The sequence below is a fragment of the Mya arenaria genome, chromosome 6, assembly GCF_026914265.1.
Source record: "Mya arenaria isolate MELC-2E11 chromosome 6, ASM2691426v1".
Taxonomy (NCBI): Eukaryota; Metazoa; Mollusca; class Bivalvia; order Myida; family Myidae; genus Mya; species Mya arenaria.
In genome coordinates, this window is record NC_069127.1 from 62,216,408 (window position 1) to 62,243,682 (window position 27,275).

At 36.8% G+C, this 27,275-nt stretch overlaps 2 protein-coding genes across 3 annotated transcripts in view; one reads left to right on the plus strand and one right to left on the minus strand.

Annotated features, from left to right (window-relative positions):
- The window catches only part of LOC128237356 (protein still life, isoform SIF type 1-like), a 124,322-nt gene extending 107,335 nt beyond the window's left edge, over window positions 1–16,987 (minus strand). The window contains exon 1 of one of the 2 annotated variants that reach the window (XM_052952791.1): window positions 16,960–16,987. The gene's annotated coding sequence lies outside the window, so the exon portion shown is untranslated. Of the gene's footprint in view, window positions 1–10,984; window positions 11,076–16,959 lie in introns of those variants that run through there. The other variant, XM_052952789.1, reaches the window with a different exon arrangement.
- Window positions 16,988–17,195: 208 nt separating this feature from the next.
- Window positions 17,196–27,275, plus strand: part of LOC128237260 (inhibitor of Bruton tyrosine kinase-like) — a 58,251-nt gene continuing 48,171 nt past the window's right edge. The window contains exons 1-6 of the mRNA XM_052952622.1: window positions 17,196–17,302; window positions 21,081–21,750; window positions 22,450–22,546; window positions 23,031–23,170; window positions 25,511–25,621; window positions 26,609–26,694. Coding sequence (XP_052808582.1) covers window positions 21,418–21,750; window positions 22,450–22,546; window positions 23,031–23,170; window positions 25,511–25,621; window positions 26,609–26,694 — 767 coding nt within the window. The 5' untranslated portion in view covers window positions 17,196–17,302; window positions 21,081–21,417. The remainder of the gene's footprint in view (window positions 17,303–21,080; window positions 21,751–22,449; window positions 22,547–23,030; window positions 23,171–25,510; window positions 25,622–26,608; window positions 26,695–27,275) is intronic.

Genomic DNA, 27,275 nt, shown 5'->3' on the forward strand with positions numbered 1-27,275 from the left:
ATTGACCAATGATTACAAGCTAGCCATTGGTCAATGGTGAATGAGTCTAGGAGTGACCACTATGGGCAGTTGACATCTTGAACACCAGTGAAACTATTAAGGTTGCTTACCAATGGTAGAACTTATAATTAACCAATGATTACAGGATAGCCACTGGTCAATGATGGATGTGTCCTAGGAATGACCACTATGGGCAGTTGACATCTCAAACACATGGAAACAAATGAGGTTCCTAACCAAAAGTAGAAGATTGACCAATGATTACTGGTAGCCAATGGTCAATGATGGATGTGTCCTAATGAATGACCACTATGGGCAGTTGACATCACAATCACATGGGAACAAATGAGGTTGCTAACCAATGATGGCAAACATTGACCAATGATTACAAGATAGCCACCGGTCAATGATGGATGTGTCTTATGAATGATCACTATGGTCATTTGACATCTCAAATACATGGAAATAACTTAGGTTGCTGAACAATGCAGGCAGATATTGACCAATGATTACAAGATAGTCACTGGTCAATGATGAATGGGTCTAAAGAATGACCCAATATGCATTTGGTCAGTTGACATCTTGAACACCAGTGAAACAAATGAGGTTGCTAACCAATGATGGCAGAAATTGACCAATGATTACAAGATAGCCACTGGTCAATGGTGAATGAGTCTAGGAGTGACCACTATGGGCAGTTGACATCTCAAACACATGGAAACAAATGAAGTTTCTAACCATTGGAGACAGATATTGACCAATGATTACAAGTTGGCCACTGGTCAATGATGAATGAGTCTAGGAATTACCATTATGGTCATCTGTCATTCTGTTTCTGAGAGGGAGAATTTACCAATTCTTGCCATTAGAAGCAATTCCAGATAGTCAGTATATTAACTGACATTATGGAGTGTAGCGACTGCACCGCAAGCAGGTGCCAATGCTCATCTCTTTTTCTCAGACAATGTATGGGCAATTAATGAGACCTGAATGGCAATACTAAGTGAAAATAATATCTACTATGTTTCATGCTATTACCTTCAAAATTTTCAAGTTATGACGGATAAAAAAATATTGCATGATGAAGGGACTCATTCATTTGATACAGTCATGCGTTGAAAGATGATAAAACATCTTCAAAAGGTAATTTTACCTAAAAATGTTTAAAATCATCTAAAAAGTTATAGAAAAAGATTCATTATTAGCAAGCATTTTACATAATTTCAAGTGAATGACCTTGGGAAGAAACACCAAGAAGGTCATAGTCAAAATTTCAAACAAATGGAGACTTTTATATACAGGGACAAGACCCACTGCATATCTTAGGTCAAATCTCAATATCTACAGTCAAATCTCAATCTGTAAGGTCAAATCTCAATAAATAGGGTCAAACCTCAATATACAAGGTCAAATCTCAATATTTAAAATCAAATCTCAACTCTTGGGTCAAATCTCCATGTACTATAAGGTTTCTTTGATCTTCATGTTTAAGGTCAAATCGCAATATCTAAGGTCAATTATCTCAATAGAAAAGGTCAAACCTCTATATACAAGGTCAAATATCAATATCTAAAATCAAACTTCAACTTGAAGGTCAAATCTCAAGGTTTAAGTTAAATTCTCCATATTTAAGGTCGAGTCTAAGTCTTAACTTTTTGTTTGTTTTGCAGTTACTAAACAGGGGCCAATTTCATAAATCTCCTTTAATAGTGAAAATTTTCAACATGATTGTGAAAATTTTCAAATTTTTAATAACAAATATCTTAAATATTTTTTTCATTTATATTCCTTTGCTTGTATTATTTTGACCATTTCCCTGCTTATTTTCATATTTTAAGTGTAAAAACATTGTTTTAATTTAAATTAAGAATTCAAAAAAGTTGAACATTTCTGTAAGTAATGTTTATGAATAAGTCTCAGAGAACTAGAATAAAATAAAGAAATCAAATATATATGTATATATGCCTTATATTATATATGTATAATTGTGAGGACAATAAAAAATATAGCAGTATTGTAAAATCCATATTGTAACTTTCCATTTGTTTCCATTATGGTGTCGCTTACTGATTTTTTGTCAAATAATTATAAATTTGTTACCATAGTAACATTATAACGACATAAATGAAACAAGCAATTTCCCAATATTCGGTTGAATTCATGAGTTACAGGACAAAAAAACTAATTGGCAAATATAATTCATATTGGTATTGATCACACAAACACATTGTGTCAATTCCCACTTTGCCAAACCAAATAAGAAAATGCAAATAACGTTAACCAGAAAATGAAGGGGTTCATTTCAGTCGATGATGAATGGGGGAAAATGAGTAGAAATCATTCATGGACAACTTTAGGGACAATAAATGTGTACTAGGTCAATACCATAGGAACCAATTGTAGAACAGAAAAACGTAAAAACCATGGAATATCATCTGTCACTCCACATATATTTGTGGGAGTAGAAAAAGCCCAGCATAGTTCCATTAAAATAAATGGCCCTAAGGAATATAGCCATTAAGAGCAAGTGCTCTTTTGGGACAATTTCAGTTTTATTTACCGTCGAGCTTAAAAGGAGTCTCTGTTTTCCTATTTATCTTGAGCCAGATACGCAAAGCACCATTAGATAGCCTTAATAACATTGTATTTTCCTCTTAAAAGGAATTATGACATTCTTGTGGAATCTGATGATGTTTTGATATCTTATAGAAATACTGGCTCCAGTATTTCAATATTTTGACTGCATGAACCGAGAACAAAACATTAAGAGTAAGGCCTTTTTTTTTAATAAATTGGTTAAAGGATCCACCGCCCAATTATTTCAAAAACTCAATAAAAAAAAAATTGAAAAAAATAAATAATGAAAACAAAAATTATTGAAAAAAAAAAAGATAAAAATAATTGTAAAACAAATGTCAACACTTGTTTGTTGTTTTTTAGTCAAAAAAGTGGGCAAAACTTGCACCATGTTTTATTTTGATATCTGAAAACGTTTTTGGAGTCGCAAAAAATAATAATGGCCGAGGTTACAGCGTATGCTCGATGGTGACTACAATATTGCAGAGGCGATGACAATAAGTGTTTGGTTTTCCATTCATAAAATATGGTACTATTATAACTCTGAGCTGCTAATCAATTTTGAGCTCCGCTTACTCTTAATATTATACTGTAATGTTATTTAACATTGTTCTGTATAGTACAGAGATATATTTGGACTCGTACACAGCTGGGAAAACCTTATTGGGCGAGCTTTTAAGCAAGTACAATATGATTTTCACAGCTGGGTACAAGTCCACATATATTCTGTGTTGCACAAAACAATCTTAAATAACTTATTTTTTCTTTACCATCATTATTTCAAATATTGAATTCTATTATATTTAATAAAGGCATTGAGATTTTTACTTTTTAAAATTTTTTGGCAAACAAACAAACATTGATCATTGTCATTATGTCGCTCAAACTTGAGAGTTCCTGATTTATAAATTAGGTATATCATAGGTACTATTACTTTTGGCGTTTGTACATGGTAGAGTTGCGTTTTCTATCACAAGATATATGTCCTTATTTTAAGTATAAAACATTGATCTGTATTTCTATACACTAACCTCCAAATTTCATAACACTTTCATGTCAATTTTTTTCTTTAAACACAGACTTGTGAGATAAAGACCCAACAGCATCAGAACCCAAAAACCGTGCATCAGAACCCAAAGACCCTGAACAGCATTAGATTCCAAAGACCCTGCCCAGCATCAGAACCCAAAGACCCTGAACAGCATTAGATTTCAAAGACCCTGACCAGCATCAGAACCCAAAGACCCTGCATCAGAAACCAAAGACCCTGAACAACATTATATTCCAAAGACCCTGACAAGTATCAGAACATAAAGACCCTGAACAGCATTAGATTTCAAAGACCCTGAACATCATCAGAGCCCAAAGACCCAGTAGCATCAGAACCCAAAGACCCAACATCATCAGAACATAAAGACCCTGAACAGCATTAGATTTCAAAGACCCTGAACATCATCAGAGCCCAAAGACCCAGTAGCATCAGAACCCAAAGACCCAACATCATCAGAACATAAAGACCCTGAACAGCATTAGATTTCAAAGACCCTGACCAGCATCAGAACCCAAAGACCCTGCATCAGAAACCAAAGACCCTGAACAACATTATATTCCAAAGACCCTGACAAGTATCAGAACATAAAGACCCTGAACAGCATTAGATTTCAAAGACCCTGAACATCATCAGAGCCCAAAGACCCAGTAGCATCATAACCCAAAGACCCAACAGCATCAGAATCCAAAGACCCATCAGCATCAGAATCCAAAGACCCATCAGCATCAGGATACAAAGACCCAACAGCATCAGAATCCAATGACCCATCAGAATCCAAAGACCCAACAGCATAAGAATCCAAAGACCCAACAGCATAAGAATCCAAAGACCCATCAGCATCAGAATTCAAAGACCCATCAGCATCAGAATACAAAGACCCAACAGCATCAGAATCCAAAGACCCAACAGCATAAGAATCCAAAGACCCAACAGCATAAGAATCCAAAGACCCATCAGCATCAGAATTCAAAGACCCATCAGCATCAGAATCCAATGACCCATCAGAATCCAAAGACCCAACAGCATAAGAATCCAAAGACCCAACAGCATTGAGAATCCAAAGACCCAACAGCATCAGAATTCAAAGACCCAGTAGCATCAGAATACAAAAAACCCAACAGCATCATAATCCAAAGACCCAACAGCATCAGAATCCAAAGACCCAACAGCATCAGAGCATAAAGACCCTGAACAGCATCAGAACCCAAGAACCCAACAGCATCATATTCCAAAGACCCAACAGCATCCAAATCCAAAGACCCTAAACAGTAACAGACCCCAAAGACCCAACAGCATCCCAGTGAGAACCCAAAGACCCTGAACAGCATCAGAATCCAAAGACCCAACAGCATCAGAGCATAAAGACCCTGAACAGCATCAGAACCCAAGAACCCAACAGCATCATATTCCAAAGACCCAACAGCATCCAAATCCAAAGACCCTAAACAGTAACAGACCCTAAGACCCAACAGCATCCCAGTGAGAACCCAAAGACCCTGAACAGCATCAGAATCCAAAGACCCAACAGCATCAGAGCATAAAGACCCTGAACAGCATCAGAACCCAAGAACCCAACAGCATCATATTCCAAAGACCCAACAGCATCCAAATCCAAAGACCCTAAACAGTAACAGACCCCAAAGACCCAACAGCATCCCAGTGAGAACTCAAAGACCCTGAACAGTATTATAATCCAAAGACCCAACATCATCAGAATCCAAAGACCCAACAGCATCAGAGCATAAAGACCCTGAACAGCATCTGAACTCAATAACCCAACAGCATCCCATTGAGAACCCAAAGACCCTAAACAGCATCAAAACCCAAAAACCCAACTGCATCAGAAACCAAAGACCCTAAACAGTAGCAGATCCCAAAGACCCGGCCAACAGCTTTAGAACCCTATGCCATTGATTTTTTACTATTTTTTAGATATAAATGTAAATATCATAACTTTTTATACTGTTCAATTAAACATTATAAAATATTATCCACATTTAAATTCAAGATGTGTCATTTGTTTGATGCCTGATTATATCTTAAGACACAGTCTGTTCCATCTTGGTCTATTACCAAAACATATAGCCTCGTATATTTGTACAATTCTATGTTTCTTGATTATTGGCTATTCCGAGCCAAAGAATCACAGAAAATGATATGTAATAGGAAGGTTTACTTGATTTGATTGTCTATGCCCAATTTATCCATGCAGAGCCGATTTGTCTATGCCTGATTTATCCTGGCTAAATATCTGTTCTATGTATTCAGAACCCTCCATATAGTTTTAGTTTTCCATCTAACTTTCTACTGCCTGAAGTTGATCAATACTTAAAAGCACTTCTATCATGGCATATAATCAAATTTTACTTTTGGTTTGCCTCTAATTAGATTTTCGGGGAGAAGACTAGGCGAAGACTGTGAGGCACTCAATGGTTTATTGATGATTTGGCATATCTTTTAATGGTCCATTTTGCTTAATTTACAGATTTCAGGTTAAAAAACAATCGTCACAATTTTGATTATGGTTAAAATCTAACCTTTTATTAACTGGATGCACATTTCCAAGACATCGATGTTTAAAGAGTTTAATCATGCATTAATTTGCATATTTAACCATCTCAGACTGCATCAATTGGCATGCAATAAAGTTGACTTTAAGTTGTCTTTTCAAATGGAACTTGGGACTCCAGAGGTTCAGTAAGCAGAAACACAAAATTTGGCATACAGGGACCCATTTTCATAAGATATGTTAAGAATGCACTATTTGGAACTAGATATTGTTGAAATTTTCAAGAGGAATTAAGTACCTCCAAACTCCCATGCCAACATTTTACACTGAATAAAGTTCTGTTCTAAGGGAAGGGGGCAAAGTCAAAAGGTTTACACCCCTGAGTTACGCCCCCTCTAACATTCGATCCTGGATCCACTCCTGTAAAGTGTACTTAAAAAGAGCTATCACAAAAGTGAAGAACATCCCCCAGAAGCGAGCTGAACACAGGAATAGTATTTTTCAGACAATTTCTTACTAAGTGAATACCATCATAAATTCTTGACAGACCATGTGAAATGACACACAAATTGCAGGTGCACATATACCTACCCCGACCAACATTCCCATGAAGGTCCATGAAAGAAGGTGGACATATACCTACCCCGACCAACATTCCCATGAAGGTCCATGAGTGAAGGTGCAGTATTTGTTAAGGTACTAGCGACACAAGGCTTTTCAGGGATGCGGCACAAAATAATAGGACAAGGTGGTACAGGTGTTTAAACTTATTAATACTCGCACTTAGGCACAGCCCATTTGGCGAGTGCTCCAGATCTAGAGGACTGTTAGTCATTTTAGGACTTTGGAGCAATATAAATGCACAGACAGAATGTAACCCTGGTTAGAGCTACCCTGATTCTGAAACGTGCACCAGTGTATAGCACTGTCACTTGGAACCCTCATTTAATGTCCCTAGTGGAAGACGGTTAGTAATTTTTAGCGGTGGGGAATCAAACCTGAGACCCCTGGATTGACAGTCAAGTGTGTTCACACTAGACCACAGATCTGCCACAAGAGTGGTACAGGAAGGTCTCAGTTCCTATAGAGCCCCCATATATATATAGGTATATATATCTGTCTTGGGGTATAATGAAGAAAATCTATGTTCAATTTTTCAAATGACAAGGAAATAATTTCATTCAATTACAAGAAATCAAAATTCACAGCAGGATGAGACAATTTAGGAGAAATAATTGATTATCGCTTTTTCTTGAAAAAATAAATAATCATCATGCTAATAATATTAGTGCACATTCAGAACTCAATAAACCAGGAACAATTAAATTAAGGCAGTATCATTATCTGGAAATCCAATTATTCTACTATCCTACTGCTGTGGAAGTTATTCTCAAGCTATAGTTATCAAGCTCCTGATATATCGCACAATAAAAATGAGGAATTAGAATCAGGAACAATGATGAGTTTTGTATCAATGTTAATATGCACACTTGATCATCATAATACAGGTTAATCTACTTTTGGAGGCTCTGATTACCTTTGTAATGTAACAAAGCAGACTGAAATACAAATAATACTAGTCTATGTTTTTTTACCATATACAACAGTGCATGACCACTTTAAGCAGCTACAAAATATAATGTTTCCCCTAACATAACAAATATGGGGGAGTCAGACTAAACCTACCATGGACAAAACCTCTCATGCCATTTTGACTAGGTGAACAAAACCTCCCTTGGACATAACCTCCCTTGGTCAAAACCTCTCATGCTATTTTTGATTAGGTGAACAAAACCTCCCTTGGACATAACCTCCCTTGGTCAAAACCTCTCATCCCATTTTGACTAGGTGAACAAAACCTCCCTTGGACATAACCTCCCTTGGTCAAAACCTCTCATGCTATTTTTGATTAGGTGAACAAAACCTCCCTTGGACAAAACCTCCCTTGGACATAACCTCCCTTGGTCAAAACCTCTCATGCTATTTTTGATTAGGTGAACATAACCTCCCTTGGTCAAAACCTCTCATGCCATTTTTGACTAGGTGAACAAAACCTCCCTTGGTCAAAACCTCTCATGCCATTTTTGACTAGGTGAACAAAACCTCCCTTGGTCAAAACCTCCTATGCCATTGTTGACTAGGTGAACATAACCTCCTATGCCATTGTTGACTAGGTGAACATAACCTCCTATGCCATTGTTGACTAGGTGAACATAACCTCCTATGCAATTGTTGACTAGGTGAACATAACCCCCCATGCCATTGTTGACTAGGTGAACATAACCCCCCATGCTATTGTTGACAAGATGAACAAAACCTCCTATGCCATTTTGACAAGGCAGACCTTTTTTAACTAGGTGAACAAAAACCTCAAATGGATAAAACCTCCCTTGCTATTTTTGACTACAATCTGGCAAAGCAACTTTTACGACTTCCGCAGTCTGAAATACCAACTCGGGTATCACTTGTACAATCTGGCAAAGCAACTTCAGTATAACTTCTGCAGTCTGACATACCAACTCGGGTATCACTTGTACCATCTGGCAAAGCAACTTCAGTACAACTTCCGCAGTCTGACATACCAACTTGGGTATCACTTGTACAATCTGGCAAAGCAACTTCAGTACAACTTCCGCAGTCTGACATACCAACTTGGGTATCACTTGTAAAATCTGGCAAAGCAACTTAAGTATGACTTTGACAGTCTGACATACCAACTCGGGTATCACTTGTACTATCTGGCAAAGCAACTTCAGTACAACTTCCGCAGTCTGACATACCAACTTGGGTATCACTTGTACAATCTGGCAAAGCAACTTCAGTGCAACTTCCCCAGTCTGACATACCAACTTGGGTATCACTTGTAAAATCTGGCAAAGCAACTTAAGTATGACTTTGACACTCTGACATACCAACTAGGATATCACTTGTACAATCTGGCAAAGCAACTTCAGTATAACTTCCGCAGTCTGACATACCAACTTGGGTATCACTTGTACAATCTGGCAAAGCAACTTCAGTACAACTTCCGCAGTCTGACATACCAACTTGGGTATCACTTGTACAATCTGGCAAAGCAACTTCAGTACAACTTCCGCAGTCTGACATACCAACTTGGGTATCACTTGTACAATCTGGCAAAGCAACTTCAGCACAACTTCTGCAGTCTGACATACCAACTAGGATATCACTTGTACAATCTGGCAAAGCAACTTCAGTACAACTTCCGCAGTCTGACATACCAACTTGGGTATCACTTGTACAATCTGGCAAAGCAACTTCAGTACAACTTCCGCAGTCTGACATACCAACTTGGGTATCACTTGTACCATCTGGCAAAGCAACTTCAGTACAACTTCCGCAGTCTGACATACCAACTTGGGTATCACTTGTACAATCTGGCAAAGCAACTTCAGTACAACTTCCGCAGTCTGACATACCAACTTGGGTATCACTTGTACAATCTGGCAAAGCAACTTCAGTACAACTTCTGCAGTCTGACAACCCAGCTTGGGTATCACTTGTACAATCTGGCAAAGCAACTTCAGTACAACTTCCGCAGTCTGACATACCAACTTGGATATCACTTGTACAATCTGGCAAAGCAACTTTCGTTCAACTTCGGCTGAGTCTGACACACTATCTTGGGTATCATTTGCACATAATGGCATAGTAGTATAGTATGACTTCGGCAGTCTGACACACCAACTTGGGTATAATCGACACAATCTGGCAAAGCAATTTAAGTACGACTTCGGCAGTCTGACACACCAACTTGGGTATAATCGACACAATCTCTCAAAGCAACTTAAGTACGACTTTGGCAGTCTGACACACCAACTTGGGTATAATCGACACAATCTGGCAAAGCAACTTAAGTACGACTTCGGCAGCCCGACACACCAACTTGGGTATCATCGACACATTTGGCAAAGCAACTTAAGTATGACTTCGGCAGTCTGACACACCAACTTGGGTATAATCGACACAATCTGGCAAAGCAACTTAAGTACGACTTCGGCAGTCCGACACACCAACTTGGGTATCATCGACACATTTGGCAAAGCAACTTAAGTACGACTTCGGCAGTCTGACACACCAACTTGGGTATAATCGACACAATCTGGCAAAGCAACTTAAGTACGACTTCGGCAGTCCGACACACCAACTTGGGTATCATCGACACATTTGGCATTGGCATAATTACGACTTCGGCAGTCTGACATTCAAACTTGGGTATCACTTGCACCATCAAGTATAACAAGATTGGTATGACTGGCACTATCGAACTCTTGCTTAACACTGGGGTGTTCTTACGCACCAACCTCAGAATGATTTGCACAATCTGACAGGAGAATTTCTGCTTCAAATTTATGTTATTAATGTTATTTTCTGTTATCTTACAGTGAAAAAGGCATAACCCAACAATTATTACAGCCAGATTTATGGGTCATGCCGAACATGTTTATGTACATTAAGTCTGTAGTAACCATTGTACCAAGTTTCATAATAAATAAAAATGTATATTTGAATATCTTGAACAGTTTAAAAGGTATGGCCTAGGTTAAAAAAATAATCAGAATGGCGCCGATTACGACGTCAACTCCAATGCTAGCAACAATGACCTAAAGACTTTGTTAATGACAATATATTGACATTTTTCTTTGACGAACACTGAGAAGCCCTTTAAATTACATCACTTGAGCCGTTTCATAATATAAAAGAGAAATGTAAAGCTGGATTACAGTGAATGAAATAATAGTCCTCACATAACAATTACACTATCTCAAAACATCTTTATTTAAGTAGAGATCGATTGCTACATTAATTTCTAAAATTATACTTACAAATGTGAAATATTGTACCATAATTTGCAATTCCTTGATGTGTTTATGCGCCAGGATCCACATGGGAACAAAAATCACTTATAATACCATCCTGGCTGTGACCCTCGTAACCATACCCATGTCACATCTTTCAAAGACTGAGTTGACTAAATTAGATTTAAGTTGAAATCAGCTCACAAGCATAATTACATTCTCAGCATTTTAACAAGCCTTGGAATTGAACACTGTCACAGAATCACAAAATTTAGACACTGTGTTTCTCCCTATAAAGATTCTGACAATAAGGCAATGCCTCTCCACCAAGAGTCGATTTTCCTCCCAGTTTATCTATTGGTGAACAACTTCTTGTCAAAAATCAATACGATTTGTCAAGCTGATAGCTAGCTCTCTTCCCGACACACTGTAGATTTTCTTCATACTCCTTGTAGTCAGAGATGAGACTGCCTATTTTGGCCATTGTCTTATATGCAAAGGCAAATGAGAGGCTAAAAATTCCTTTTTAAGGAAGTATTAATTTTCTTTATTGCCACATCTGGAGAGATATCTTGAGATGATTATCTGATGAACGATCTGATGTTCAATTTTATTACATTTAGATACATAGTGATTTCATATCATTTAGGTATAATGTGGATGTGTTTTATGTGAAGACAAAGATATGACATAAAATCAAGCATAAAATACATACCAAAAAAATATTACAAATTAGCATTTTTGGCCCTGAAAGATCGGAAAATGAGAAGTTTCACGTCAGTTTTAAGTTGAATTAAAGATAAAATTACTGTTTCTGTAACACATTGTCACCTGGCCACTCCCCCCCTGGGATCTGGAATAATACTTTTTTTGGACAAGAAATCAGAATACCACATAATTTTAAACTGGCGTCCAGAATACTATTCAATTTTAATATTGAAAATGTATGTCTACTTTCTTAGAATATGGTACCAGATTAACATAAAGATATTAATTTTTAATAATGTCAGTTTTCTTTAGAATACATACAAAACCAGTTTGCTATAATAGAGGTATTTGACGTACCTAACCCTGGCATCCAGAATATTGCCCTAACTAGGCTAAAATCCGAAAAAGACCAAAAAGGGTGTGACCATGATCTGAGACTGCCAAATTTGTTAAATCAACATTAAACACTTGATATTAATATACAAGGTGTGTTCGGAAAGTTTTTTTGACAAATGCTGTCATATTTTAATTTCTTGCAGTTTCATATGAATTTTTCAGTATTTGTACCTACACATTTCATCTAGTCATTCAAATTATGCATACACATACTCTTTGATTTAGACAATTTATTTTGTGGTTATGGTAAAGTCGGGTAAGCTTGAGTGGGGCACTATTACATCAACATCGAAACTGACTGTAGAACTACAAGTTTGTTTTACATTTATGGTCCTTAAATTAGCTCTGCAAATTGAAGGTAAGGTAATGTATGTTGACAATATTCTGGGAATCTACTGGATATGATCATTCCAGTCTGCACAGTAAACAAGTAGAGGCATTAAGTGACTTTATCAAGAATGCATCCAAAACAATGATAATACGTCAAATTTTGCATCTTGATGGGTAAAAGCAGACAAGAGACACTATATCTATGATCCAAAATACGTATGGTGCTACGGCTATGTCTATGAGTGGTAGAACACTTTCAAGAAAGACCCTATGCGTGACGCAGTTGATGAGCCAAGGGCTGGACGTCCCAACTCAGCATCAGAAAAAGCAGATGAGATTGCGACGTTACTGAGAGCTGACCAGAGAATACCTATTCGGGATATCACATTGAAAGTTGGACTAGGGACTGCATCTGTTCATGATAAAATCATTACAGTTAGGCATGGGAATGGTTTGTGCTTGCTAGATTCTATGTGTTCTCTTCTGTTCAGCAACAATGAGTTGCTGAGAGTATTTTTTTTCTTAAAAAAAAAGGAGCCATGGTAACAGATTCGTAGATCCATCATCATTGCTGATGAAAGGTGGGTTAGTCTTTATGACCCCAAATCTAAACAACTCAGTTCTGTGTGGAAGACACCGAATTCTCCATCTCTTACGTTTTGGTGAGGACGTCTGTGATAAATTAATCTATTTCTTGTATTCTTCGACATGAAAGGCGTCATCCTAAGCCACGCAGTACCCTCAGGAATGACGTTGACAGCCATCTACTATTCAAAGGTATTAATTAGTTTATATAAGCTATACTTAATGTCTGTTTTTACATAAGATAAGATACTATAAAATTATGTAAAACTAGCCGAAGGCTTAATAATTAGTTCAGCATAAAAATAAATGCAAAATTACCGCTTTTAGGTGATGCAGCTTGACTAATATGATAAGGGCAGTAAGGAGAAAGAGGCCAGAGTTGGCAAATTCTATCTCGCCATGACAATACACCACCCCATATGTTTGTCGTTACTAAGACGGCACTTGCTGGATAAGATATTAAAACTATACAACTTCCCATGTACTCTCTGGACCTAGCACCATGTGACTTTTGGCCTCTTTCCCCACCATCTAGAACAAGTCCAGAGGCTCACGTTTCGACAATGTGAAAGACCTGCCAGTGGTGTTCGGGAGTGTATCAGGAGAATACCAACAGAAAACTTCCAACAACTGCTTTAAAACTTGGATTTACGAAGACCAGAAGTGTGTGAACTGTGAAGTACTCTGGGGAATATTTTTGAGAAAATTTCACATGACTTTTGTGTATTTTGTCCAATATTACGCCATAGATCTTCTGCAATTATGTATACATTTAGTTGCCCTGCTCATGTTTACATTATGTTGCTATGGTGATAATAACTAGCATCTTATTTTTCATTTTGTAATTTTGTAATTTTGCTAAGAACTGAAAATAAATTATATAGATAGGTATATAGAGCTATATTTGTTTAAAGAATTGTGTACAACTATTAAAATTTAAGAATGCTATGGCACTTGTCCCGAAAGTTTCTGAACACCCCTCCTATTTAACTGTTTTCTTTCAGATTTTTTTATCTTTGCCTTAATAAACATGTACCAATATTCCAACTGCTGATTGATCAGGAAATCAGCGGCAGTTTTAAATTTAGCACCAGCACCTGCAGTATTGTCATATGATAGTATTGATAAATATTGTAGTATGTCAGCTACGATTGTGTTGCCTTGTGTTTTATCCCAATCGCAGTAACCAGTTGACGACTTCTAAACAAAGATTTAATTATTTGCAGCCATATCTTGCAAAATGCAAATTTTGATGGAAACCTTGTTTAGTTTTACTTCTAATAACAATTTGCAATATGTGCATCTAGGCCAGGAAAACATGTTTCCAAATCGTTGCTTTTTACATTTGTCTATGAAAAGTCTCTTTAAAGTGCACAGTTTCTATCTTTATTGTGCACAGCGGGATACTAAATAGTTAGAGATAATAAAAAGGGTTGATAAGGAAATAACTTAGTATGCATGTAAGGCCTCAGGGGAAAGTGATGGGGGTGGAGGGAGGAGTGAAGGGTTTGTGTTCTCTCTCATTGATTGCTATTAAAATAAAAAATTTGTTAAACCAACATTACATTACACTTAAAATGTCTATTGATTTTGGCTTAAAAGCCATGTGATAGTTTGACCCAATCGTATTGTAGAATACACATTTCCTGAAAAACCTGCTTCTCAGGCGCGTAGGAGCTGGTGTCGGAGGGGCTATTTGCTAATTGCTATCAGAGGGTCCCTTTAAGGATTAATCTCATTTTTTCTTGCATTTATACTGCATGAATGCAGTAGGGCACGCAGGAAGATTCCATGAAGTGCTAGCGCTTTTTGGTAATTTGCTCGCTTGCCCTGTTGCGTTCATACAGCATAAATGCAAGAAAAAGTGCAATTAATACTTATATTATCATTTTAAATAACTATTCATTACAATTAAAAATTAGCAGTATCTTCTGCATTTGAGTATTTGTTATTAAAGAAATGTAACTAACAACATCAATTTGTATAAAAGAACAGCTGATATATGGTGCGTATATTATTCATTTAAATGACTTTGAGCTAGACCAATGCGAGTGCAATATTGAAATAAACAAGGATATCATAACTCCTTGCTTGATATGCATTATGAACCTCAATTTTACCTTTACAAAGGACTAAGCAAATGTAAATATATAAATGTGTGGTGTGGATGCCTACTATGTTTACAAAAAAAAAATGTAAAAGTAACTTTAAATGATATTGTTACGCAAATTGTTATAAATATATGGCAATACTGGAAATCCTGGGGCCATATTCATTAAGCCTGTTGGGGAGTACTTTCCACTTAATAAACAAGAGCTGTCACAGAGAGAGCGCGCTCGACAATTTTGCCATTTCTCAGTGGAAGGATTGAAAAGTTTTGGCGAAACATGCATGGATCATTGTATTAAGTCTCAATTCAATAAATCAAGTAGTTGGCAAGACATTAACCTATATGTGCTTACATGCAAAACCTTGTCCAGAATTTCTAAGTCAAATAATAAAGGCCCATAGTTTGCATTATATTCAAATAAGTGTTATCTAACTTGATTAATTAAGTTGGATTATATGTTGGGAATACATATCTAAAGTTTTAATGCAATACATGATGCATTTGCTGAGATAATGACCTAAAGGTGCTTACATGCAAAACCTTAACCAAGGTGTGATGCCGACGCTTGGGTGAGTAGTATAAGCTCTCCTTATTCTTCGAATAGTCAAGCTAAAAATCAAATTGTTAACAACCACTTCTTTTACATACCAGTTATTTTCACACAACAATAAATTAAATGAAATATAGACCTATTTAATGTTATTTTGTTAAAAAAAAAAATTTGTTCATTCAACTTAGAATAAAGCAAAAAAAAATCTTTACTATTAAGTTCATTTAATGTTGAATTTTTGCCCTATGTAAGCCTTACTTTGACAGCAAACAAACTCAGGAGTGCTAATTATCATATATTAGCCCCCCCCCCACCCCATTTTTTTAAATCCCAGACTTATTAATGATGATGGGGGAACTGTTACTAATGAAAACTTTTTGTAAGTTTTCATTAGTAACAGTTCCCCCATAATTATAAATAAGTCTGGGATTTTTTTTTTTTTAAATGCAGGGGGAGGGACGTGGTCAAAGGGGTGTGTCAAAACAACGCAGCCTGCCCCTGTGGACTGGATTAATGTATTTATTTATTTGTAATGTACTTCCGGAAACAAATTTCATCAACTAGACACATGTTCAGATGAGAATTCTTGATGTGATTGTTATATTTTTTGGCATGTGTTTTGTGCCCATCAATCTTCGCCAAAATCAGAGTTGTTCAACCTTTGTCTATTAAGGTCTTTCGAAATTTCTAAAAAAATTAAGTACAGGGATGTATAGTTTTTTAAAATTCTATGCTAGATCGTTGGTTATAGTGACCCTTTTGATAAATCTGAAGGAAAAAAAATGGTTTAATGTCACTAAAACATTTAGGTTATGCACCAGTCAATTGTAACCACGGCCCCCACAGGTCCGAGGAATAGCGGGGACTTTGACATTCGGTCCAGCCAACCCCGGGTAGAATCCCCGCCCTGTGGGAACGAACAAATGGTAAAATCCCCGAAAAAATGCCCCCGCACCCCAGGGACCCTAGGTTAGGCCCATTCCCCGCTATATTTCGCTTTATTTTTGCGAAGACAAAACCACCGCATTCACCCGGCACTGCAGGGCCACCTGGAAGGTAAAAACACGGCCCATTTCCCTGGCTATCCCCGGTTTACTCCCGGACCTGGGGGCCGTGGTTACAATTGACTGGTGCATTATATGACACCAAAGCAGGAGTTAATTCCCTTCCAAATGTCTGTGATGGTGCGTGGATCTACTACACTAATGAACTTTTTCAGTGTTTTACTTAGAGAACATTATTAAAACAATAATTCAAGTTACAACGATTGTGTTATATCTTAGTATCAAATTGTCACTCTTGTAAATGCATACATATGCTTACCATAATATTGACGTAAAAAGGAATCTTGGCCACTCTTAAAGTTTTGACATTTATTCCCGCCATCTGTCAAAAACTAATAATCTCTAATGCCAATATATGTCTTGACGTATACCTGAGTGTTTTTTTACAATTTCACAAATGTGGTTTTTATTTTTTTGGATTTTCGGCATAGAGAAATAATGTTGCTAGCAAACTATATCTACTTCTAAACTAAAACGTTTGGAGAGTTCAATCAACGTATCCAAAATGGCGGCCCCCATGTTCAGAAACTTACACAACCTACGGAAATCATTTTCTGCACTTATGATACATTTATTTTATATAATCTACACCGTTTGACAAGGTATGTATTTCAACCTATTATTTCTAGACGTTAACAAAGATATGACTCAATCATGAATGCATTAAGCAGTTGAATGTCCGACCCGTTTAATCTGATTAAAATATTGCTTAGAGAGAGCTAAATATACGCCGGTTTTATACAGATGAAAAGTAAATTTTGTTTTTAATTCAATTGTATTTTGAGCCATCTATGAATTTGTTGACTTTTGCCATGTACACCTAAATGTTTAGTCTATACACAAAGGTTTAATATATTCTCTGCTAGCCACAATAATGCACGTATAGGGAACTTTTATAACATTTGAATATTCATTTTGTTCCCTAAACGCCACATTGATCCCTACCAATGTAAAATATATTCTTTAATTGTAACTCCACAATACTTAACAATTCATTGTTAAATAAAATCACTAAAGTTACACATTAATTATTTTAGCCAATAACTTTGTCTTATTTCACTTAAGAATTAAATGAAACACAAATAATCAGTCCAATTCAGATTGACTTCTGTCAATAAAGCATCGCCATTTTGGAACCATCTAGCAGGTGCCCGTTGTCTTGCTGCTGAATATACTTAGCGCTGGGATCTGTCATTCTTGGCTAGGAAAACAATTGGGATATGGATGCGTAGAGTCGCCAAATCAAAAATCATCAAAGACTCTGAAGCGACTATTTATATGGACTATTTCTCTGCCTACTATAAATGCCCTATTAGACGCATTATAGTGGGTAACTTTTTAAGAGCTCTGTGTACTAAATAAGAATTTCCGCATCCAGCAAACTTCTAAAAATCCACTTAATTCCATATCAGTCATGTATAGCATCATAAAAATAAAATACCACCTATGCTTGTCAAAATTAACCCTTCACCTACATGTAAATCATTCCATGGTAGGCCAAGTCTAAAGCCAGCGACTGACCAATCCATCTCATTACAGCGTAGCCCTATACATCCCCATATGTGTTAATCAAAGAAATGGTCCACTTAAAACATGGCTGCAATATAATCAATACACAACTTTTAGCAAGAATGAGAAATGTTTCGCTCTGTTATCAACAGGGGTGCGTTACATATCTTATTTAACAGGGTATACATGACAGGCGCAGGGACAATTTGGGATTACATAGATCGTTGCCATGGGGAATATTAACCCCTTCACCCTCTAACCCCCTTCAGTTTTTATTTTATTTTTGCTTTATAAATTCATGGTATTGGTATGACAAAAACTTTGACTTGTCAAAATTTCAAAAATTTTAAAGTTAAGTTAAGCATCGTTCAAGTCTCATAATTGGAATATAGACCATGTAAAAGACACCTTGAGGGTCTATAAGGGCATGTGCATCTAATAGGACATTTAAGGTATAACTCCTTACAAGATTTTTAAACAAGTTTCTGCAAATGTTCATCACATTTACCTAACACAATTTTGGAGCATAAGTTTTGGCCACATAGCTTCAAGGTCAAGGCCACACTAATTTTGTTGTTGCAGTCAAGCATCAGCCTTTGTGTTTGCTTCATTATAAACTGTTATGATGATTAAAGGGTTTCAAAATAACTTAGCACACATGTTCACTGGATGAATATAGCATCAAAGGCCACAGTTTATATCAGTGATAACTTTGTTGTTGCATGCAAGAGAAAAGTAGGGTTGTTGTTGCATGCAAGCACAAAGTAACTTCATGGTGAAAATGTTGTTGCATGCAAGTGCAAAGTAGCTATGTTGACCTGAGATCTAAAAAGTACTTTGCCACTGCGTTAATAATATAATTTTTCACAATTAAAAAACAAAAATCAATATAAAACTCTGTTTTACCGATAAATTAGCAATCTCTTTACGAAAATAGCAAATTCCCCCCCCCCCCCCTCCTCCAATATGTGCACTGCCTAGTGTGACATACCATTTTCCTAAAAAGAAGAAAACCTGACAAGGAAAGGCCTTAAAACAAAACCTATAGATTGTTTAATTATGTAAAAACACAGACATGTATGTTGTGTTTTTTTTGACAATTTGCAGGACACCCTGTTAAAACTTCAAAGTAGTTTTGTTGCATGCAAGCGCAAACTATCTTTGTTGTTGCATGCAAGCGCAAACTATCTTTGTTGTTGCATGCAAGCGCAAACTATCTTTGTTGTTGCATGCAAGCGCAAACTATCTTTGTTGTTGCATGCAAGCGCAAACTATCTTTGTTGTTGCATGCAAGCGCAAACTATCTTTGTTGTTGCATGCAAGCGCAAACTATCTTTGTTGTTGCATGCAAGCGCAAACTATCTTTGTTGTTGCATGCAAGCGCAAACTATCTTTGTTGTTGCATGCAAGCGCAAACTATCTTTGTTGTTGCATGCAATCGCAAACTATCTTTGTTGTTGCATGCAAGCGCAAACTATCTTTGTTGTTGCATGCAAGCGCAAACTATCTTTGTTGTTGCATACAAGGGCAAACTATCTTTGTTGTTGCATGCAAGGGCAAACTATCTTTGTTGTTGCATGCAAGGGCAAACTATCTTTGTTGTTGCATGCAAGGGCAAACTATCTTTGTTGTTGCATGCAAGGGCAAACTATCTTTGTTGTTGCATGCAAGGGCAAACTATCTTTGTTGTTGCATGCAAGGGCAAACTATCTTTGTTGTTGCATGCAAGGGCAAACTATCTTTGTTGTTGCATGCAAGGGCAAACTATCTTTGTTGTTGCATGCAAGGGCAAACTATCTTTGTTGTTGCATGCAAGCGCAAACTATCTTTGTTGTTGCATGCAAGCGCAAACTATCTTTGTTGTTGCATGCAAGCGCAAACTATCTTTGTTGTTGCATGCAAGCGCAAACTATCTTTGTTGTTGCATGCAAGCGCAAACTATCTTTGTTGTTGCATGCAAGCGCAAACTATCTTTGTTGTTGCATGCAAGCGCAAACTATCTTTGTTGTTGCATGCAAGCGCAAACTATCTTTGTTGTTGCATGCAAGCGCAAACTATCTTTGTTGTTGCATGCAAGCGCAAACTATCTTTGTTGTTGCATGCAAGCGCAAACTATCTTTGTTGTTGCATGCAAGGGCAAACTATCTTTGTTGTTGCATGCAAGCGCAAACTATCTTTGTTGTTGCATGCAAGGGCAAACTATCTTTGTTGTTGCATGCAAGGGCAAACTATCTTTGTTGTTGCATGCAAGCGCAAACTATCTTTGTTGTTGCATGCAAGCGCAAACTATCTTTGTTGTTGCATGCAAGCGCAAACTATCTTTGTTGTTGCATGCAAGCGCAAACTATCTTTGTTGTTGCATGCAAGCGCAAACTATCTTTGTTGTTGCATGCAAGCGCAAACTATCTTTGTTGTTGCATGCAAGCGCAAACTATCTTTGTTGTTGCATGCAAGCGCAAACTATCTTTGTTGTTGCATGCAAGCGCAAACTATCTTTGTTGTTGCATGCAAGCGCAAACTATCTTTGTTGTTGCATGCAAGCGCAAACTATCTTTGTTGTTGCATGCAAGCGCAAACTATCTTTGTTGTTGCATGCAAGCGCAAACTATCTTTGTTGTTGCATGCAAGCGCAAACTATCTTTGTTGTTGCATGCAAGCGCAAAGTTTTTTTGTTGTTGTATGCACATGCAAAGTAGCTTTGTTGTGAATTCATTGTAATATGCACATGCAAAGTGGCTTTCTTGATGTTTCATTGCAGTTGTCGAATTATTGTGTGAAAAAGATCTCTCTTCCAAAATGTACATTCTTTCCTTCCTTTCCCTCTATGGAATACAAGATTTCTAACAACAAATTTGTTTATTTTCCTTGCAGGTCTACCAATACAATTATGGCTTGCTGAAATGGTTGGATCTCGTTTGCCCCTCAGTTTGGGGGCAAACATGGTTTGAGACATTCAGCCTTGATCTGAAAGGCTATATTTTAAATGTTAAAAGTTTGCTGTTTGTCACTCATTTTGTATGGGAAAGGTGACTGCCATCTGAACTTTGATTTGTTTCGAAACCAAAGAAGCTTAAGCTATATATCTGTTTGTAACTCATTGTGTATTGAGTTAAAAAGTATAAAAAACAATATTTAAAAAAAATAAATTTGAACATAGTTTTAAATATTATTGAACGACTACAATTTGCTCATATTCACAAACATAATTATGCCGGGGAAAAACTTACAAGCCTTAATGGAATGTGGACCAAAGTGTCGATCAAAAAGGCACGCCTATGACTTGAATGCTGCAGTCAGTAAAGGAACACTCACAGAGATTAAGGCTTACATAAAGTTGTGCCATAATGGCGGACAGGTGTCCGATCAATTTAGACGGAGCTTACTTCACATGGCTGCAGCATGTGGAAAAGTGGATGTCGTTGAGTGGCTGGTTGAGGAAATGCGTGGAGATATCACGCAGAAAGATGCAGAAAGTGGCTGGACCGCTCTTCACCGAGCAGTGTTCTATGGGCAGCTGAGTGCAGCTCGTCTCTTGATACAGGTAGATGACTGATTTTATATTTTGGTAATGTTATTTTATTAATCGCCTGCCTTTTGTCATTGTGCTTCTGAAATCTTAGTGAGGCTATTGATTTTTGCCTTTTGACCGATTCATTATTATTCATGCTTATTCTCGGCATAATAGTACCCTGGGAACAGTCAGTGTAAACTAATTTTTTAGGAGTGTAAAAGTGATGATTTACCAAATAAAGGCTTGCTGTAACTTTGGGTCAAAAATCTCGTGACACAACTCAAATTTTTACACATAATTAATGTTGCATGAGCAATTTTGACCTGGAAATGAGATGTGAACACTGATGGTGTGAAGGTAAAAATCATGTTATTAACAGTATGCTGTTAATGTTCAAACACCTTTCTACAGAGGCCGTCATTTATAAATTTTTCAACTTTTCAAATTCCCTGTACTTTTTATCAAAGTTAACCATACCTGTATGTATATAATTTTTCAACCAATTACTAACTTAGTTTCTTATTTTTTTGGAGAAAAAAGAGTTACTTTTCTTTAAATTCTTCTTAAGATTCTTTATGAATACAGCCCTCAACATTTTCTTGCTGAAAGATGGAAAATTGTTCCCCAAAAGATATTTGAACATAATGTATATGACATGAGCTAATATCCCTCAAACAAATATAATCCACTTTCATTTATTTCTTATAAAGATTCCCATTTGATTTGCAGTACAAGAGTGACATTACCACACGGGATCATGAAGGTCTTGGTCCCCTGGAAATTGCCATGAAGGACAGGGAGCTGCTCAAGGGTGTCCCGTCTCCAGGTGGGAAAAATAACATTGCTGTATTTACTCTTAAATTTGGGACAGAGAAGATGTATGCATTATATATAACTTTTAAAAGGAGGTCACCCATCTCCATGTTTGAGAAATCTGTGTGAAAGACTGTACTCTAAAATTTGGGTCAAAGAGAGGTTCATCTCCAGTCTGAACAAATTGTGTTGACATATTAACTCCAAATATTGAGAAACTGAGTGGGTGTGTATGGCCATACATGTACATGAATATCTCAAAACATTTCCTGGTTTGAAACTAGAGAAGGATTCTAACAATGTTTATGTGGTTCTTGCTAACTTGTCTGTTTTTCACTATGTAAAATGTGTTAAGTTATGTCATCCATACTTTTTGCAAGGTTATACAATATTTATCTAATAACCATTCATTATTTTATAGTGTTTACCCTGTCAGACAGCAAGAAGATATTTGCTGATTTTTGTGACATATCCACTAGACTATAGCTATTTTACAGTATTTACGGTATCGGACGGCCATGAGATATTCACTTGGGGAGACAATTCCAATTTCACGCTGGGACACAGTACAGAGCAGAGACGACTTACTCCTGAAGTTGTGGATGTATTCAGAAAAATGCAAAAGTGTTTGAAACAGGTAGGAACATTTAGGAACATTGTGCTCCATGTTATATCTTATATGCACCTTTATTTTGTTGTTAGCCTTTTCATTATTTAGCTAGAAAGTAGTAGAGGTCTTGTCAAAGTCTTGGTGACATTGTTGGGGTCTATGTCATGCAAAATTTTAACCCTTGGCTAAAACATTCAGATATTCAAATGGAACTTCGTACACATGTTGTTGGAGACAACATGCACATGTATATTGCAAGCCCATAACTCTGGTTTAAATACATGTAATTGTCAAGTTACACCCCCTTCTTTAACTGAAAAGAAATGACAGATGTGCGTTGTGGTGCTTTTGTTGGATGAAATGCTATGATCTTACCATTGCCTTGGTGCCATCTTAGTGCCACAATAAATGACTGTGACAGCTTTTGTTGGATGAAATGCTATGATCTTACCATTGCCTTGGTGTCATCTTAGTGCCACAATAAATGACTGTGACAGCTTTTGTTGGATGAAATGCTATGATCTTATCATTGCCTTGGTGTCATTTTAGTGCCACAAAAATAACTGTGACAGCTTTTGTTGGATGAAATTGTATGATCTTATCATTGCCTTGGTGTCATTTTAGTGCCACAAAAAATAACTGTGACAGCTTTTGTTGGATGAAATTGTATGATCTTATCATTGCCTTGGTGCCATCTTAGTGCCACAAAAAATGACTGTGACAGCTTTTGTTGGATGAAATGCTATGATCTTATCATTGCCTTGGTGTCATCTTAGTGCCGCAAAAAATGACTGTGACAGCTTTTGTTGGATGAAATGCTATGATCTTATCATTGCCTTGGTGTCATCTTAGTGCCACAAAAAATGACTGTGACAGCTTTTGTTGGATGAAATGCTATGATCTTACCATTGCCTTGGTGCCATCTTAGTGCCACAAAAAATGACTGTGACAGCTTTTGTTGGATGAAATGCTATGATCTTACCATTGCCTTGGTGCCATCTTAGTGCCACAAAAAATGACTGTGACAGCTTTTGTTGGATGAAATTGTATGATCTTATCATTGCCTTGGTGTCATTTTAGTGCCACAAAAAATGACTGTGACAGCTTTTGTTGGATGAAATGCTATGATCTTACCATTGCCTTGGTGTCATTTTAGTGACACAAAAAATAATTGTGACAGCTTTTGTTGGATGAAATTGTATGATCTTATCATTGCCTTGGTGTCATTTTAGTGCCACAAAAAATGACTGTGACAGCTTTTGTTGGATGAAATGCTATGATCTTATCATTGCCTTGGTGTCATTTTAGTGCCACAAAAAATAACTGTGACAGCTTTTGTTGGATGAAATTGTATGATCTTATCATTGCCTTGGTGTCATTTTAGTGCCACAAAAAATAACTGTGACAGCTTTTGTTGGATGAAATTGTATGATCTTATCATTGCCTTGGTGCCATCTTAGTGCCACAAAAAATGACTGTGACAGCTTTTGTTGGATGAAATGCTATGATCTTATCATTGCCTTGGTGTCATCTTAGTGCCGCAAAAAATGACTGTGACAGCTTTTGTTGGATGAAATGCTATGATCTTATCATTGCCTTGGTGTCATCTTAGTGCCACAAAAAATGACTGTGACAGCTTTTGTTGGATGAAATGCTATGATCTTACCATTGCCTTGGTGCCATCTTAGTGCCACAAAAAATGACTGTGACAGCTTTTGTTGGATGAAATGCTATGATCTTACCATTGCCTTGGTGCCATCTTAGTGCCACAAAAAATGACTGTGACAGCTTTTGTTGGATGAAATGCTATGATCTTACCATTGCCTTGGTGCCATCTTAGTGACATGCTATGATCTTATCATTGCCTTGGTGTCATTTTAGTGACACAAAAAATGACTGTGACAGCTTTTGTTGGATGAAATGCTATGATCTTACCATTGCCTTGGTGTCATTTTAGTGACTCAAAAAATGACTGTGGGCTCAAAGTCTTTTTATGCAAACACTTGAATGATGGTCATAGCTTTGACATATTTAATATGTATTATTGTTTAACCTTGTGTGCATGTTAAGAAAGAGAATATTTGAATTATGTCTAAAGCCTAGTAAAGGGGGGACAAGGGATGAGAGTGGTCTAGTGGTATAGGTGTCCGCCTCTCACCCAAGAGGTCATGGGTTCAATCCCTACCAGGGGTACTTTCTCATGGCCTTAAACAAGTACACTAGTACTGGTTTCTACCCAGGAAATGGACTCTAGTGAGTGAATTTATAAGCTATTAGCTTTCGTCAAAATTAAGCTTAAATGAATGAATATATACTAATCATGTCGCGCAATTCATTTTTAGATGCCTAAAAAATGCATGTTTTCAGATCCTGATGTGTAAGTACCACACTGTGTTTGTGACCCGCTCAGGGGAGGTTTTCACATGCGGCCACGGTTTGGGGGGAAGGCTTGGTCATCAGACTGAAGAAACGTGCCTGGTATTTTTACCTTTTATGTATGATTATAACATGAGACTATGTAAAGATACTGTTTTCTAAATAGAAACTTGAGATTTGATAGTAGATGAAAGGTTTATCAGCGTAACAGAAGTGTTCTTCATTTTTTTCTTTTTTTAACAAAACCAAGCGCAGGCTTGCCAATTTTAATTGGTCTGTTTTATTTGTTTGGCATTCAAAGTCTTTGATTTAGTAATGCCTAAAAAACTGTTTTATATACTCAAATGACGGTTAGTGATAGTTCACATGTTGCCAGAGAGAATATGCACATTGTTGGAAGACCCATAACTCTGACTTAAATAATTATAAAGGAAAGCGCCATGTTTGATTGAAGAAAAACGATACAAGTATTGGCATATACTCTGTGGCGCTCTTCTTATCATTTAAATCTCCTTATCATTTTTTATCTGAATTTTGTAATGTTAAAGCAAATTTTCTAAGTTCTCTTCAACACATTGACGGAACCCATATGCTAATGGTAACAAGTAGAATGGGTGTAACCGTTATATAACTTACATGCAGATAAATAAATACAGTAAAAACCTTTTGGCTCGATTTCCTTGATGACTGGAACTGGAATGATTTTGTTTTACCCTTTGTAAGTATTCCTGCTTGGCTCGAAGTATATTGGCTGGTCCCTGGGATATTGAGCCAATGGGTTTTGACTGTATGTTATTCATTTTTACAGCACACAATTTATTGACATTGGTCTTGACAATATGGTACAAAACAGTTACGTCACCTGCAACTCTAGAGATTGAAATTATACTCAAGCACTAAAATGCTTGTATAACCTCAATTACTCAGGTTGTGACTGCCTTAACTATTACTTTACTATCAAGCCAGCTATCAATTATAATAGGGTGTACCTGGCATCAAAATTTAAAATAACAGCTTAGGGCACTATAAAAAATTCAGCTGATGGATGGAATAGTAGATATGTTAAAAGTGAGTTTTTACTATTCACAGGTTCCACGGTTGGTTGAGGCATTGAAGTCGGAAGAATGTGCACAAGTTGCTGGATCACATGACCATACCTTGTTTTTGACAGCAAGGTTTAAAGATTTTTAGATTCTTGAACACTCCTGCTCATCTTCTTTTTCGAAGACAAAAGGTTTAGGGATTGTCATAGCCTTGGTGTAATTATCATCAGCATTAAAAACTAAGTTTGGCCATAACAGTTCTACATTATTTAAATCAAACTTGGTACAAATGTTTCCAGAAAAAATACAAAAAGACCCATAAATCTGGCTTTAGTTAATTCTAAGTTATGCCCATTTTTTAGACTGAAAAAACAACAACAGGCAGATGTTGTCATTGGCCTGAAACACTCTTGTTAGCTTATATGTTCTTTGGAAGAAAAAGTGTTGATGTATTGTCATAGCTCTGATTCAATGGAGATGGCATTCTCTTTGTTGGTAGATTATAATGCAAATTCTAGTTTCTAATGACTACTTGGATATGTTTACTGTTTACTTATGCACACTGTTCTGGCTTAAAATAATTTATGAGCTATGCCCCTCGTCCATCTATGAAAAAGGGACAGTGATCAACCTTGCTTGTAGTGTTCTTGTTTTGGTTGTATGCTTTGTGTATGGAAAAGAGTTGATTATTGTCATATCCTTAATCTTATTAT